Genomic DNA, 16,670 nt, shown 5'->3' with positions numbered 1-16,670 from the left:
CACCACCTGACACCGCCGTGGCATGGGTATCCCTCCCATGCCCGCTTATTCCATTCGTCGTACTCATCATATTTTATTTTAATACAAGGGAGCCAGGCTCCCCAAGGGAAAGGAAAGGAACGGAAGGAAGCAATAGAGAGCAAAGAGTAGAAAAGAGAGTGATAGAAGAGTAAAGATAGGAATAGCCATACGAGAACATTCATACACCATTCATACAATCCCTTTTAGTCGCCTCATACGACAAGCAGGGAATACTGTGGGAGTATTCTAACCCCCTACCCACAGGGGGACCCTGACGCAACCCTGACGCAACCCTGACGCAACCCTGACGCAACCCTGACGCAACCCTGACGCAACCCTGACGCAACCCTGACGCAACCCTGACGCAACCCTGACGCAACCCTGACGCAACCCTGACGCAACCCTGACGCAACCCTTTTTTTTTTTTTTTTTTTTTTTGTTTCGTCAGGAGGAAAAACCTTCATAGGCCCTCTGAGCCCGGTACTCAGAGGAGTGTCGGATTCAGCCCGCCTGGGAATGCTCCCAGGAACGGGTCGCCTACCGTCTAAAAAACCTCTCGATTCTTATAACTAACGCGCTGAGGAAACAAGGTGGTGGGCGGGATTACACATATGCGTATTACAAATTCACCCACCACCCCTCCTCGGTGAGCCAGGCCGGTATTCGCCTTGCTCTCATTCATCCATACATCCGCATTCACACCACTATAGCGCACTCGACCGGGGCCAACGAGCTCCTGGAGACGCAAAATACTCCCTGACTATATACATATTGGCCCGATTTCCACCCCATGGTGCTCTGACCGGGCCCACTCACCTTCGTTTATACGAACTACCGACTATAAAGGAGCGACGCTTGAGCCAGGCGCCGCCTGAGCTGCTCGGAGCCTTGCCCGAGGTGGCCGCACTGGAATCACTCTCCTATGCGGCCAATCGTTCGCGCTCCCATCCGCGTACGAACCCACACGCTCATTCACACATCCATCATCTGCACGCAACCGTTCCCTGCGCCTTTCAGCGTCCTCCTTTGCGCGCATAACCCGTCCAGCGAAGGTCCGAAAGGCCGCCCATCCTCCCGGGACAGTCAGGGAAACCCTGACTATCTCGGGAAGGGTTAGCTGACCTCCCCCCATCGCGGCGATCAATTCATTCCTGGCATCCATCCACGCCGGGCAGTCGATCAGGGTGTGTTCCGCCGTATCCTCACTCCCCTCGCAGTGAAAACAACGTGGGGAGGGGATTTTCCTTATTCCATATAAATACGCCGAGAAACATCCATGACCGGTCATCAGCTGCGTGGTATGAAATGTCGTTCCGATAGAGAACGGCCTTCCAATCCACTCAGCCAACCATTCGGCAATGGCCGCCCTCGTGCGCACTCCCGTTGCCTCTGGGGACCCGATAAACTCTAGTTCCTTAGCCTTCCATGCCTCTATTGCCCTCCTTCTGGCAAGAGCACCCAATACAGCCTTAGCGCGCGGAGAAACAGGTTCCTCCGCGCCTCTAACGGCCGCATACGTTTCCGCTAGCTGGGGTGCTAAATGACCGAGAGGAATAATCCCCGCGATCATCATAGCCGCATGGAAGGAGATCGTCCTATAGGCACAACACACCCGGATCGCCACCTTCCTTTGGAGGCTCCGCACAGCCCGCCCGATTCGCGTATCCTCCACAATGGCGCGCCACCACACCGGTGCCCCATATAGGAGCACCGAGTGGATCACGCCGCTATAGAGGCGCCGCTTCCTCTCGCCCGGTCCGTGAAGGTTCGGAAGGAGCCTTCCGAGGTACCGAAGGATACCCTCGGCTTTAGGAATTACGGCCTCAAAGTGGGACCTGAACGACATTTTTGAGTCTACCACAATGCCCAGGTATTTCACACTGGTTCTGACCTCTACGCGAACCCCTCTAAGGCAAATCTTAGGAGGTGAGACATTCCTGCGTCTGCAGAAGGCAGAAACTGTTTTAAAAAGGCAGATACTGTTACTAAATTATGAATACTTTTATAAGTATTCATAATTTTTATGAATACCCTGGAAGGAACGATTTGAAAGTAGGCACAAGTCATTTTAGATTTTCACAAAATGATGGAAGACAAAAGTAAGAATTTCAAAGACATTACAGAAAATTTACAAAAATAGCCAAAATTGAGTGGAAATACAACTGGTAAGTAACAAGTTTCACGAACGGCTTCAATTGTAGTGTTTACACCATTGCAGATAAGTTTCTTATTTCTGTTCTTTTTTATTTTTCAATGATTTGGAAATGAAAATAGAAAATGAATTAGAAATTTTTTTTGAGCTCAATGTTATTTGTGTCGATAAAAATTGCATGGTCGAAAACAATGGGGTGTTGTTAGCAACGTTACTCACTATTTGTTTCGGATTTCCTTTCCTTGTGTTGCCTTATAAAAACGTTCTTCTCTTATATCGGTCGATAATAATTCAGCAGGATGTTACATCATTTATTCGTTATTCTATTTCTTTCACTTAAATTTCAAATCACGATTTAAACTATTGTCCTCTTATTATTATTTATAATGAAATCAATTTTGATCTTTGTTTACTATAAAAAGAAAATAATAAATGAAGACCTCGTCGTATAGAATTATATGTCACAATTCTCACTGATATCTCTCATAGTAAAGAAGGAACTAACATAGTTGAAAAAATTTATCAACTTAAAACGAGATTCGAATATTTTACTGATTTATACGGTATCCGACTTGTTGAAATTTGTGTCTTGTCACGAGACTATTAGCTTAGTTCTTCATTAAAAATTTTTAAAATCTATTAATGAATTCTTGCACGAATAAGTGTTAGTGCACTTTTATTCGTTCTTGTTATGCATATCGCTTAAGTTAAGATCACTACGATATTATTTTTTATCGATTGGGGAAATCAAAGACCTAAAGTCCCTCTAGTATAATGAATTTCATGTTATCGGATAATTAAAATCGTACTACAATAACATCTCGGATTTGCGAAGAATTCTCATTGAATATCCATTCGCCTGCGGCTTTTGAATTTTCATTGCAATGATGTTCATTTTATTCTTCCAATCAATGAGATAAAGAAGAGAAACCAACCGATCGCTGATAAGGGCAAGAATTACTTATTTTTCCTCTTTCTTTCGAATCGTTATTTGTTTAATTCTTCTATCGTCAACTTAATATCGTTATGAAATTATGTACGCAGTAAACGGTCATGAATATCACAAATTAATTATATTTTAATTTTTATTTTTACTAAATACACAATTACAACTAACTGTATAAACGGTTCATTTATTGATATAATTTAAATATATTGCATAGTGCATGTTCAGTTTTCTTTTAATTAATCCTCATTATAAAAGTTCTTTTATGTTTTTTATAATCTGTACGTAAAGAAACGATAAAATATCCAACAATTAAAATATTGTTTTTCATCTTTCTGAATCGCGTCTATTTATGAGATTTAATGTGATTTAACTAACGCTGAGCAATGCTTATACAGTAAGTGACAAAAATATTGGGACACTATGGTATATTTGAATAAATCGATATATATTTCAATTGTTCATTAATAGAAAATATTTTGTTTCCTGTTATGTATCACCTATTGTGATTAACAGCAATAATCCAATTTAATGTATCTATATTCAGACATTAAACCATCTACTTTAAAACGGGAATTACATCGATTTCAACAAGCAGAGACAGTTTTGATAGCAGAAGGTGAGTTCAAATTCAAGCTGGATGTGATTGAAAGGAAAAGTCAAAACTTATCTAAGAATTATAATTAGGCAAAACAATTGACTGTAGACATGACATTACCGAAATGAAAATTGAATATGTTAATTAGCAAATTACAAATGAAAATGATATTCATCACAAAAGAAAGATAGTTGTAGATAGCAAATGGATTTGTATGAAAATATATGATCATTATGACAGTAGCAATGCCATGCATGAAGGAGCTCTTGCATTAGAATGTACTATCGAAAAATATAGGTCTCGAGACAATTCAATCGATGCATACAACGGCGATGCAATAAAAGTAAATTATGATTTATGTTATGATTAATTCGAAACTTAGTTGCCCAGTTAGAATCAGATCTGGAATCTGTAAAATAATCAAAAGGAAGAATGCAATAAATTAAGAGAAATGATCGAATATTTAAAATTAGAAATGGAAAACCAAGCTTTGAAAGGTGACTTTAACAATAATCCTAAAGTTATACTTTATCATAAATCTTGCTGCAATAGAAGAAGAGCAGGCAGAAGATAAACAACAGTTCTTATTACGTATACTTGAACAACTAAAAGCAAAAGTTACTTCAGGCGTTGCTGAAACAATAGCAACTCCGATATAAATAAAGAATTTTTATTATATCGTCAACTGTTTCACATTATTATACTATTAAACGTATCATTTAATGTGCTTGTAGATATTTTGTTATTTAAAAATTGCTGAGGTTAAGCAAATTAATGCCATACAGAGCACCAAAGTAATAACATAAAGATCGTCTCAAAGATCCCTTTAATAGGTCTTCTCAAGGATACAGGTAAATGTGTTATCGATTATTTGGTTGGAGTGTCGACAGGACTCAAGAGGGGCGTAACAAATTGTCCAGTCAACACGCCGATTCGCCCGATGATTTTTTCTTATTTCACGTTGAAAGGGAAGGAGTTGAATGGAACTCTATTTTTTGCAAAGATGACAAAAATCATGAATTAATTTTGATTATATCATAATCTTCATTTACGATTCATATTCTTTTTCGAGAATAAGAGAGCTATCTTAGCCATTGTCTAACGTCTCGCAAAATAACTGATTTCGATTACTTGATTCTGAATAGTCATAATATGTTTCTTTTTCTATATTATCTAATGGTACCGAGGATTCATTACGTGTTTCTTTCTCTAATCCAGACTATTGATCATTTGAATCAATTCATCTGAACAACTTTCCTAAATCTGTAGCATACGAACGACTACAGTACAACGATTCGCTGGAAAAACTATCATTTGATTTACGAATGGATAACATCTGTTTTCCTTCCGATTTCTTCATAATGGATCGGCATTTGTGTTCCCGTCTTATACAATACTTTATTAGTGTATTCTACTAATTTTAATTCGGTTAATTTTAGTGTTGGTTCTTTGAAAAAATTTAACCATATCAATGGTTCCATGTCTATCGTAAATTTCCGCTTGTATAAATAAAGTCGGAAATAATGTACGTCATAAACAATCGCCAAATATTTTCTATTTATTATGAAATAACATTTCTCTGCTCTGTTTAATAATTTCGAACAATACGAATTTGGAAGGTCTTTCCTTATAGACCCAGGAATTAAACTATTCCCATGGCATATACTGACCCATCCGTGGTCACATTAAATTCTCGATTGAAGTCAGAATAGTGGAAAACTGATTTCTTACATAGCGCATCTAAGAGAGTAACAAATGAATTATCTTGTGATTTGTTCTGATTGAATGTTGACTCCTTCTTTAATAATACGATCGCTATTTCCGATAAAACTGTGATAAAGCTACTGTAGTATCCAGCAAGAACTAAAAATTGGGGATAATTTTTAATATTTGGCGAACCAAGGAATTCTCTGATCGTTTCAAGATTCTTTGGATCCGGGATAACTTCACATTCCTTGCTAACATGGCCTAAATATACGAATATCCTTTTTAGAAACTTACATTTATCTGGTTACTGTTCTTTGTCGTTCGATTAACTTGTTAAAATTAATTTCATGTTTAACTTAATTGCATAACTTCAAATTGTTTGGGAGTAGGTACATATTTACATTAATTAGCAAGGTATGTGTTTTTAAAAGAAGGAATGTTAAAGAAGAAATTTTGCGACTTACAAATTTTTCATCACTGCTTTACAGAGGCATTGTAAAGAAAACTGAAAACATTTCCGCCGAAGAAAATATACCAATTGCATCGAAGCAAGAATATGTACGTTGAGCGTAAAACTCTCTTTATGTTATATGAGAATCGGATTCCTATCATCTAAGTCGATATTCCACCATAATTCGAAATAGATCTAGATCAAAAGGCCGTCGCTGCTGGAAGCGTGTATTCTCGATCGACGCTTACTACGTTGCAAGATCGTAAAGAAATAAAAAGAAAATTAGGGACAAGTGGGTATACGTTACCTAACGATAGGAGAATTTACCTGAAAAGGTGAATCTCGATCGCTTGGATAGAGAACGTTCGTGTTTTGAAAAATGTTGTGTTTTCGAAACTAACGATAAGTCCTGGATGATCTTCGTAAGACACTCTTGCGCGCATTATAAAGAAGCGTTTGAAAACTTAATCTTAAAATTGTACGATATTTTTTGAAAATTATGCTTTACGAACTTTTTTATATTTTTATTGTTAATATTAATACACATACACAACACGAATTTTTTATATTTGCTTATGCTCAGGTCATTAAGCTATGTAATTACTCTTGAATTCTTGGATCGAAGTATATACTCGATTTAGCGTTCATCTTAAATGTATTTCCCTCGTTCATTATACAACCAACATTATTTTCTCGATGAAAATCGCGCATATACAGCTCCAAAGCATAATTAACCTCCATCTGGAAAGTCGTTTGGTCGATGTTGTGGGTATCAATAGTAAATAACGCGTGCTAATTTCTAATGCATATGTAAATTCTATCGCGGAAAGAAAGTCATTGCAGGCTATTAAAAAAAGGATAGATAAAGAGTAGAAGGATATAGAAAAGAGATAAGAAGAGAAAAAGCACATCAGCAAACACTGTCATAAGTTAAAATCATTTCGCGTTGGAAACGAAAAAAAGCTCATTTCTCATTTCGACATTTGCTTTTGCGTAACGAATTAAAGCCGGTGAATGGTAGTATATAATCTCATGGAAGTATATATCTCAGCGATGATTTCTATGATAATCAGATCTATCCCACTATTCGTTAACTCATCGTAGATACTAGTGAGCATATACCTAATAACGTATGTACCTACGTATACATGAAATGAATTTGCTGCACACGTGACTATTTAATTCTTCTATTAAGATGAATGTAATGGTTCGCAAACATAACATGAATCTACCAGTAAACGAAAGCTTTCATGAGATGATAATAAAAAAAGCCTTCTTCCATTTCTATGTTCGCACTCGATCGGAAATGGCTCAACTGATAAATAATAGTTTTCAAGAATTCTATATAGACAATATAGATTGCTAATTAAGTAGATTTTTATGGAGATGGGCTAAAATGTACTTTATCTTACAGAGAAGTTTATGATCGAGAAATAGTCGCAATATCGTGCTGATAGAACGAAAATAAAATTGCCAACGATAAGTTGTTTTCTGCAATAGATATGGAAAAATTAGTAAGGTCATGTACAATTTTAGAATGACTGAAAGAAAGAGGGAGAAAGAGAGATAGGGAGAGAAAGTGAAACATACTACATAGAGAAATAAAAGAAAGAGAACGGATTCGATTGTATACAAATAGATTCCATTTTGCATCTTTCTTATGCGAAAGGCTAGTACCTTATTTCGGCTAAAAAATAACGATGAGACAACTATCCAATAAAAGTGGCAAAGCCTAAGAGAAGAAGCAAGAGAAAGTTAGGGTAACCGCATGCATATTGAATGCTCATCCCACGTTTACTATGTAGTTATGACATTTAAATAAAGCTTAAAATAACTAATACAGGATTATCTATCGTGATAGGTTACATATTGGCCGTATCGAGAATAAATCGCAAAAGATAAAGAAGGGTAAAGAAATCAGTTATAGCGAATTCTTGGCCAGAGGTGGAAATTACAAGTAATTAACAATGCGAATCTACGATGTCCTAAAGGTTTCTCTCTTGCTGTTTCTTTTGCTTTTTTACTTTGACACTTCCTTCGCATTTATTCGTTTCGTGGCACTACTTTACGTTTCCAAGCCACATTAAAAGATGCAAGAACAAACTGTGATAATCTAACAAAAGAAAAGTCGGTTTTATTACCGCTAGTCATGTGGAAAATGAATGTAGTGCTGTTCATACTGTTAATATGCTTTCTTCCAAAGACGAGCGTTGAGTCAAAGTCAAAAAATTGAAAATCGACTTGGTGAGATCTTTAAGAATATACGGATTACTCTGTGTTTCTGTTTAATACACACACTGTGTATCTCATGAGGAAGTAATTAATTGCGCGATGTCCAGAATACATTTTCTCCCTCCTTACTGCCGGAATGTTGCATTTTCGTTTTTGTATATTGCGTATCGTTTTCGTAGGGACTAAAAGGAATACATGTTCCTGCACGCGTCTGATCATCATTGAACGAAAATTTATCGCCTACTTCATTTTCTTTAAGCGGTGATGTATTATAGAAACGCTTGAGTATAGAAACGCAAAAAAAAGAAAGAGAGAGAAGGAGAAAGAAAGAGAGAGATTATTTACATGCCGCTTTTGAAAAAGTGTATGCATTTAATAGTAAGTTTAAATTTAATTACTTTTAATAGGTATCCAATAGTTTTATTAGTTAACTATTTCTCAATTTTATTAAGGAATATTTCCATTCACATAACAGTTTCAGAATGTTTCTGAAATAAATTCGTCTTCATTAATTTTAATTGTTGTCTCCCCTTTTTACTATTTTCAGCAATTATGCAAATACAAGATAAAAATGAAAAGATAAATATAAAAGAAAGGAATATACATGAGGAGAAAGTTGTGTTCTGGGCTATACCAATAACGAAAGTAACAATAATGAATTCTTGGATCGATAAACACATCTGTAATATTTTTTTCCTCTTTCTCACAATTATCTTTTCGCTCGAATATAGAAAATTTGATTTTCCGTTCTTTTCATTTCTGTTCAAACTATCTGTTCCTCCCTCTATCTATCCATCTAATGATCCATCCATCTCTTTCGCTTAGGCTAGCTTGAAAGAGAAGGGAAGAATGACCGATGCTTCCTTCTTAAATTCAAGGTAGCACCCCGTGGGTTCTGTATTAGGACATATCATACGGTGTACTCCGTCAGGTACTTCACGTGTACCTAATTTCATGATTGACCAGCACCCCGCAATCTTACTTATATGTGCGTGATTTGTTTACCTATCTTCTCTGTTTTACTCCTTCCAGCATCCAAGAAGCTATGTGAGAAATTGAGGGCAAGAAAAAAGAAGATAGGGTAGGAGGGAGATGGAGGAGAAAGATGGTAAGAAAATACTACTCGACATATTCTCCTCTAATGGCAACAACAAATTTCATTAGCGAAAAGTAATTATTTTTTTGAGTTGGGAAGTTAAGTACCTACGTTTATTTCAAATAAGAGATTGAAATTTGCAAATTAATCTATAGGCATGGCGAATAAAATCATCATCGCTTATAATAGATAATTTAACAATTGTCATAACGAGGGAATACTATTTATCTTAACGTATCAGCTTTTTGCGTCAAACGTTGACAGGATTGTTTATTGTACTTGCAATATATGTCCAATAAACTTTTCTGTATCCACTTACTTCAAGTCCTTGCATTCTCATAAATCTATGTTTTCACTTATGAAATCTCTATTGACATTTATACTCTTCAAAAGTCTTTCTTTCGAATATATTACATTCTATTTGTAATACTAGATAGCAAATCAGAATGAAATAATCAAATGACCTAGCAAGATATATAAATACCAAACTGAGCAATATAGCATGCTAAGTATGAAGGATAGTATCTAAAAGGTATATAATAAAATAATTCTAGTCGCACATTTATCAAAAATATTTACTTATACTCGAATGAGAGAGAATAGCAATATAATCAATAATTAATCACTTTCCACGTTCTCTATGTAACAAAGAAATGTATTCGACTGATCTTTTAAGAAGTCTTCTTACAGTTGAAATTGTTACAACAATCCAACAACATCATTCGTCCCTGAATTGATCTTCTCGATTTTACCAAGAGCCCAATTGAGTGGTGATAATTTATTCTGTATCCATAGCACAAATTAGCCTACTATTTTCAGATTCTCATCCCTGAATCTAAATATTTTATTAAAATCAGTCCGATTAAATATATTTAGAATACTTCTATCTCATCACACGTATTTTTAATATTATTCTCACATTACATAATATCGTTAAAATATAATATTATACAATTCTTGAACTTTTACTGTGCATCTTAATTAATGAGTATAAATGGTATTTTGTATCATATAATAAATTTCCACATTGTTTGTTAATTGCAACATTGCATCTCAGTATTTTCTTTCAATACATTGCACGTTGTTAGTTGACGATAAATTCAGAAATTTATTTCCAGAAGCTAAATATATTCACGTTTTTTACGAGAAAAGGATTATTTCTGTTTTTAGGAAAGAAAAGAATTTTCTATATTTCGTTTTATTTATTTCGCTAAAAAAGTGGAAATTAAAAATAAATAATAAAAGAATAAACGATGCCAATTTAACATACATTAAAAAAGAATAATATTACATTCCATTATGAGTAATAAATTCTAATATATAAATATATACATTCGTCTATTATTTAGAATCGATTTACATTCTTGCGCAGATAAGTATTATACTTATACCTGTGAACTTTCAACAAACATATGATGAACATTTATTTAACCGTATAGTGAAATTATATTTCTTTCGTTACTCAATATTCTCTCTTACGACATTTTTGCCGTGTTTTTTGCTGGATTCTTTCAGCAGTGATTACAATTACTTAGATATTAATACTATTCTCCATTCACTTACATAATTTGGGAAAGCGAAGCGATTTGATTGATTTGATTATATTTAATACACGCAATATGAAATGATATTAATAAATTTATTTTTCGAAATGCTTATAAGATATATGGAAATTTGTTTCATTCTGAAATAAAAGAAAATAACGATTGCCATAATTTTTAAGGAATTATATTAATTTAAGATATCTATATAAATATTTTAGCATATAAATGAACCAGTTACTTTCACTTAAAACTAATTGACAAAAATAAATATAATATTGCTTTCATAAAGTATTGGAATGTAAGTTTAAAATATATAATATTAATCAGTACAAAATGTAGATTAAGTGATTTACTTTTATTATTAGTTTTATACGATAAATATCAATTGTATAAATGTGTAATTTTGTCTATTCAATCATTGATTATTTATATATACATATATGTCCATGTTGCATATATATAATTATTTTTTAAGTTATTGAAAGAAGGAAAAGAAAAAATTACGTAAAAGTGATATATGACTTAAAAAATATACCACTGTACTGTTTACTAGATAAATATTATAAATAAAGATTTTAAAAGTCATCTTATTAAATTTAAATGGTACTTGTGCTTATATAATTGCTATTAGTGCTTACTTGTATCATTGTTATTTATTAATTTATTTTTCTTTACCTTTTTATAATCCTTTTACTTTTCTTCATTTATTATTATAATCACGTTAAAAGAAATATAGATATTAACTTTTGCACTATAAATCTTCAGTACTTTTCATCTTAAAGTATTTACATGAGCGATGCGAATTAACTAAAATGTAAACGACAACAATGCATAAATACAGTTTTTCTTATATTCTTTTCTTTACTTTCTTTTCATTTTTAAATGCCCTTAATAGCCTAGGAAATAATTGTGTGAATATATACTTTAGTTTAGACATATAGTATACGCATACATATGGGCAAACATTTCTCTCAACATTTCATCTTTACATTTTTCAAATATTACATAAATGTCATAGAAAGCATAAATATTTTCGTTTTTATAATTTATAATAACGAACAGTATCTTCATGTACATTTATAATGAAATTTTTTGAAGCAGTAATATACAAACTCGGTTAAACTTAATAATTTGATTATTTAGATTACTTCTCATTAGATTTTGGTCATTTCTATCAATCGTAAGATGAATGCACTGTTTTCAATTAGATTAACTAAGAATTATTTGAAAAATTGTACAATATTTCTTATGAAATTTCGTGAAAAAACAAAAATAAAAGGAATTTCATTTTTAGTGTCTAACATATTCAGGATTTATAAAAATAAATGTGCATATTAAAAGAACAATTCCTTAAGAAGAAGAAAATTAATACGATATTAGCGTAAGAGATAATACAAATGCATTATTTGTGGGCACATTATGCATGCGTTATGTAATATAACAAATATATATAAATATCTCATTTAACGTGTGCGATTGTGTATTTATATATTTTTTCCTTTACTAATTTGTTTTACTTAAAAAAAAATTGTTATTGTGATGTTATCATTGAAATAATAAAAATGCTCAAATGTGTAATAAATTCAAGTATAATTGCACACGTCGGAATAAGATCTTTTATCATATTACACTATTTCCTTAAGACTATAGTGGCTACATGAATTTATTATATGATGATATACATTATTTCCTGGAGTATTTTCGCGTCTTCTAATGACGAAGGGTTTATAATTTCCGACTTGTTTGCTGCTTTTTTTTATAAACGAAGTTTTACTGAGTCATGGCCAATTATTTCGTGCTACTTACAGTTCAGTAGTAATTACATGTAATTGGTGTTTCAAATCCTATATTATATTAACTTTATATTAGATTATATTTTTATAACAATTCTACAATAATATTTAATTATATATCTTATACATACGCATACATATATATATCCCTTAATTTTATCTGATTTTTACTTTCTATTTCCACATACGAAAATTTGATCTGTACCAATTCTAATTCTATTTATTGTACACTTTCTTGTACTCTACGCAGCATGGGGTCAATTTGATTTTCTAAAAGATGTATTATATCTGGTAATATACTAAATTTATACATTATGCGTGTTCTACATTTGTGACATCTTGATACATTAGAATATAGAAAGTGTCTTATGTATTACCATGATTTCTACATGTAACAAATTTAATAGTACTTGAAAAAAAATTATTTACTTGTATTTCACTTAAAGTTGCTTCTGCAGCATTATAGTCATTTTACACACGTTGATAAATCTATTTACAAAAGATTCACTATGATACCGATGCACTTAAACATTTTGCAAATGATTGATTCAGTGTTTTTATTCAGCAATAATTAAATTACTTTGACAGTCCTCTGCTTCGACTCCTGTTACCTCACGTTGCAGCATTTTTTTAACTTTGCTTTCAATCACTGTCTTTCGTTCTCATTTCTTGCACATATATCTCTTAATTGTTCCACCTAATTACTGCACTCATCTGCATTTTCTTGAACATCTGAATGAAAATAATTTATACAAATAAATCATGAATCCTTATATTGTATTTATATTATATCATCTATAATATTTTGTTTAAATAGGATTATTTTATCTATATGTGTAGTGTCTATGATTTGTCTTTATATATAATATTTTATGGTAATAATCCTTGAACGGAGATTAAAGTTTTTTTTACATTATCTATTTATTTTTCATAAATAATTTAGAAATTTTTAAGAGAAATATAGAATTTATTTTTAAAAGCATATTATCACTACCGATATTCATTTAATCGCAATAAAGCATCATAATCATGCTGCAATTGTATATCAGTAACATTAATCTACATTATAAACTATTGATTTTTACATATATAAATTATTCATTGATTATAAATTATACAAAAGATTTTTATATATATTAATTTTTGATTTTTAAGTCTAACAAGGCTCATGCAACTAATGGTTATATAAGATAATGTAGCGTTACATATAATTTTTCACTTCTCCCAGTCACTCTACTTATTCCCATATTTTCATGTAATATAATTATAAATTATATTTTTTTAGGGATTTCAAGAAGCAAACCTGACGCAAATCAATAGCAAAGGAGACACAACCCTATTCTCAATAGTAACACAGGAGATAACAACTAATAGGAGAGTGGATAAGAATAAATATGAATGACAACGAAATAAATGCGGTAGGAAAGTATCCCAGGATGTGATTTTAGAATCCTACTATAGCCAATCATCATATATAAAAAGGAATGATCAGCAATGGCCATGATAAAATGGCCATATTTCGTTATATTCGAATTGAAATCAGATTCAAAATATATTATGGAAATAACACAAGGCGGACACAAATAAATGTAAATAAAATGCAACTGTGATGTTTACATAAAGATGCGACTGAAAAGCAACTAGCAGGTAACTTGTAGACTAACTAGGCGCAAATCTGACGCAATCTTGAAGGAACCCTATGCTCAACTGTCCCACCCGAGATATATAAATAATAATAACTATGACAGTAAATAAGAATGACAACGAAATCAATGCGATAAATAAGCTATCTATGAAATTATTATAGAAGTTTACTTTAAACAATCTATTTATCAGATGAAGTATGAAGAGCAAAGTAAAATGTACGTACTTCGATATTATCGAGTTGAAATCAGATTCAAAAGATACTATTAAAATATTGCAACACAGAGGCAATTTAGACTGAACCAATCGATTGAACAATGCAACTGTGACGCTCACACATGCAATTAAGAAGCAACTAAGAAGTAACTAAAAGGCAACTGAAACGCATGCAGGGAATACTATAGCAAGCGAATGCACTTCAGATGCAAACCAGACATAAACGAGACATAAACGAGATTCATCCATGTTCTCAAAATCCTACGCTAGACGTATAAAGCATTATCCGTGGGAGATTCAAAAAGAATAAATATGTATGACAACGAAACAAATGTCACAGAAAATTTGTCTACGAAACAAATTTAGAATTCTAATATATCAAATCGATTTATTTGATGAAGTAAGATTTGCAATGTAAAATATACGTAATTCGCTATATTCCAGCTGAAATTAGTTTCAAATTATTTTCTTGAAGTTAAGCAACGCAGATGCAACTAAACAGATGTAAAATGGAACTTTGACGCATACAGATGCAAATAAGAAGTAACAAAAAGGTAACTAAAAGGCAACTGAAATACATGCAGATAAAAATATGGCAATCTCACACCAGAGCCAATCAAGTCGCAAGAGTGATGCAAACCTGATGGAAGCATGAGGCAACCCCACTCACAAAGGTCCTACCCGTGTCATACAAATAATTGTCAATAAGACAAAATAGGAATGATGAAAAAATAAATGCGCAAAAAATATTTATAAGAAATTATTTTTGTGTGTTCTATATCCAATAAATTAATCTGTTCAAATAAGATATGACAAGTAAAGTGTACGTACTTCGATTTATTTGAGATAGAATTAAATTAAAAAGATATTCATCAAATCATATAATACAGATGCAATTCAGATTCAATCTATTTGTTCTAATATGCAAATGTGACGCTTACAGGAGTCATTAAGAAGCTACAAGGTGGTTACTGAAAGTTATCTGAAACGCATGCATAGATAACTAAACCTAGCAAACACAACAGACACAAACTAGACGCAAATTAAACGAAAACCAGACGCAACCCTACGCAACACTATTTTTATAGTTCCTAAACGAGACTTATACATAATAATTAAAACGAGATAAATCAGAGTAAATAGGAATGGAAACAAAATAAGTGCGTTTAAAAAGTTTTCTAAGTAAAATTATTAGAATCCTAATATTCCCTTTCTATTTATCTGATGAATTATGATCAGCAACGGAAAATGTACGTACTTATATATATTCGAGTTGGAATCAGGTTCAAAAATAATTTTTAACCCTTTACACTCAGCTGTCCCATCTCATGGGACATCGTAATTCTAGCGTACCACTCGGATGTCCCCTCTCGTGAGACATTAAATTTGATTAGTGATTACGGGTAATTGAGTTATTTCAGCGCAACTTTTTAAAACATTCATGCTTCTTTGAGGTTTTCTCTTAAAATGGCACAAGAAATCAAATCAAAATATAATAAAATTACTAACATAAATACAAAGAAATGTCAGCGAGTTTTATGTCATACGAGAACGGGATATGCGTGCTCACTACGGTCCGAGCACTTCAAACGCGCCACTTGAGAAAAGGGATAAGGCAAGCTTGTAGAAGAAATGTCGGTATACAAACATAGCACGCACTGTATAGTGAAATTTATAATCATAAATATGATATCGTCCAAGCAACAAGGCGATGAAGAGCGTGCATAGATATCGATAGCGACGAAAGTGGTACGGAAGAACACACACCACAACATGACGGATTTCTTGGGAGTTGGAAATGTGTGTCATTAACTCATACATTAATTATACAAAACAAACAAATTATGAAACGCCAATTACGCACCACAAGTTTGTCAAGGCCAGTTGAGGGGTGATTTTCGTGAATCGAGAAACCCGTCCATCCACATCGTCTGCAGACAATGGAATAGAGAATAAACTACATATTCCTGATGTGGGGCAAAAAAAGTGAGATTACATTGTTTGTTCTGATAGGAAAACATCTGGTGACAGGCGTCAAACTACTTATTATTGTCAAACGTGCACTAATCAGCCTGCAATGCATTTTTGGGACAGTTGTAAAGTTTATCACACTGTACAAAATTATAACAAATAAAACATTAATTGTTTTGCAAATATACATTTCTCGATTTCAACCAATTCATATAAGTCCAATATCATTATAGTATGTTAATTAGTTCCGAAACCATACTAAATAATACGAGGGTCTGTAAATGCACATTTCTGTCACA

At 32.9% G+C, this 16,670-nt stretch overlaps 1 protein-coding gene across 1 annotated transcript; it reads right to left on the bottom strand.

The window, feature by feature from the left end:
• Positions 1–859: 859 nt before the first annotated feature.
• Positions 860–1,594, bottom strand: LOC146872111 (uncharacterized). Its single transcript, XM_085664367.1, has one exon. The coding sequence runs from the start codon at positions 1,592–1,594 to the stop codon at positions 860–862; it is 735 nt and encodes a 244-aa protein (XP_085520493.1).
• Positions 1,595–16,670: the final 15,076 nt, after the last annotated feature.

Source organism: Vespa mandarinia, unplaced genomic scaffold (genome assembly GCF_050613455.1).
Source record: "Vespa mandarinia isolate Hongniang unplaced genomic scaffold, ASM5061345v1 scaffold_51, whole genome shotgun sequence".
Taxonomy (NCBI): Eukaryota; Metazoa; Arthropoda; class Insecta; order Hymenoptera; family Vespidae; genus Vespa; species Vespa mandarinia.
The sequence above is the reverse complement of the archived record's forward strand: the minus strand, read 5'-3'. Positions and strand labels throughout refer to the sequence as shown.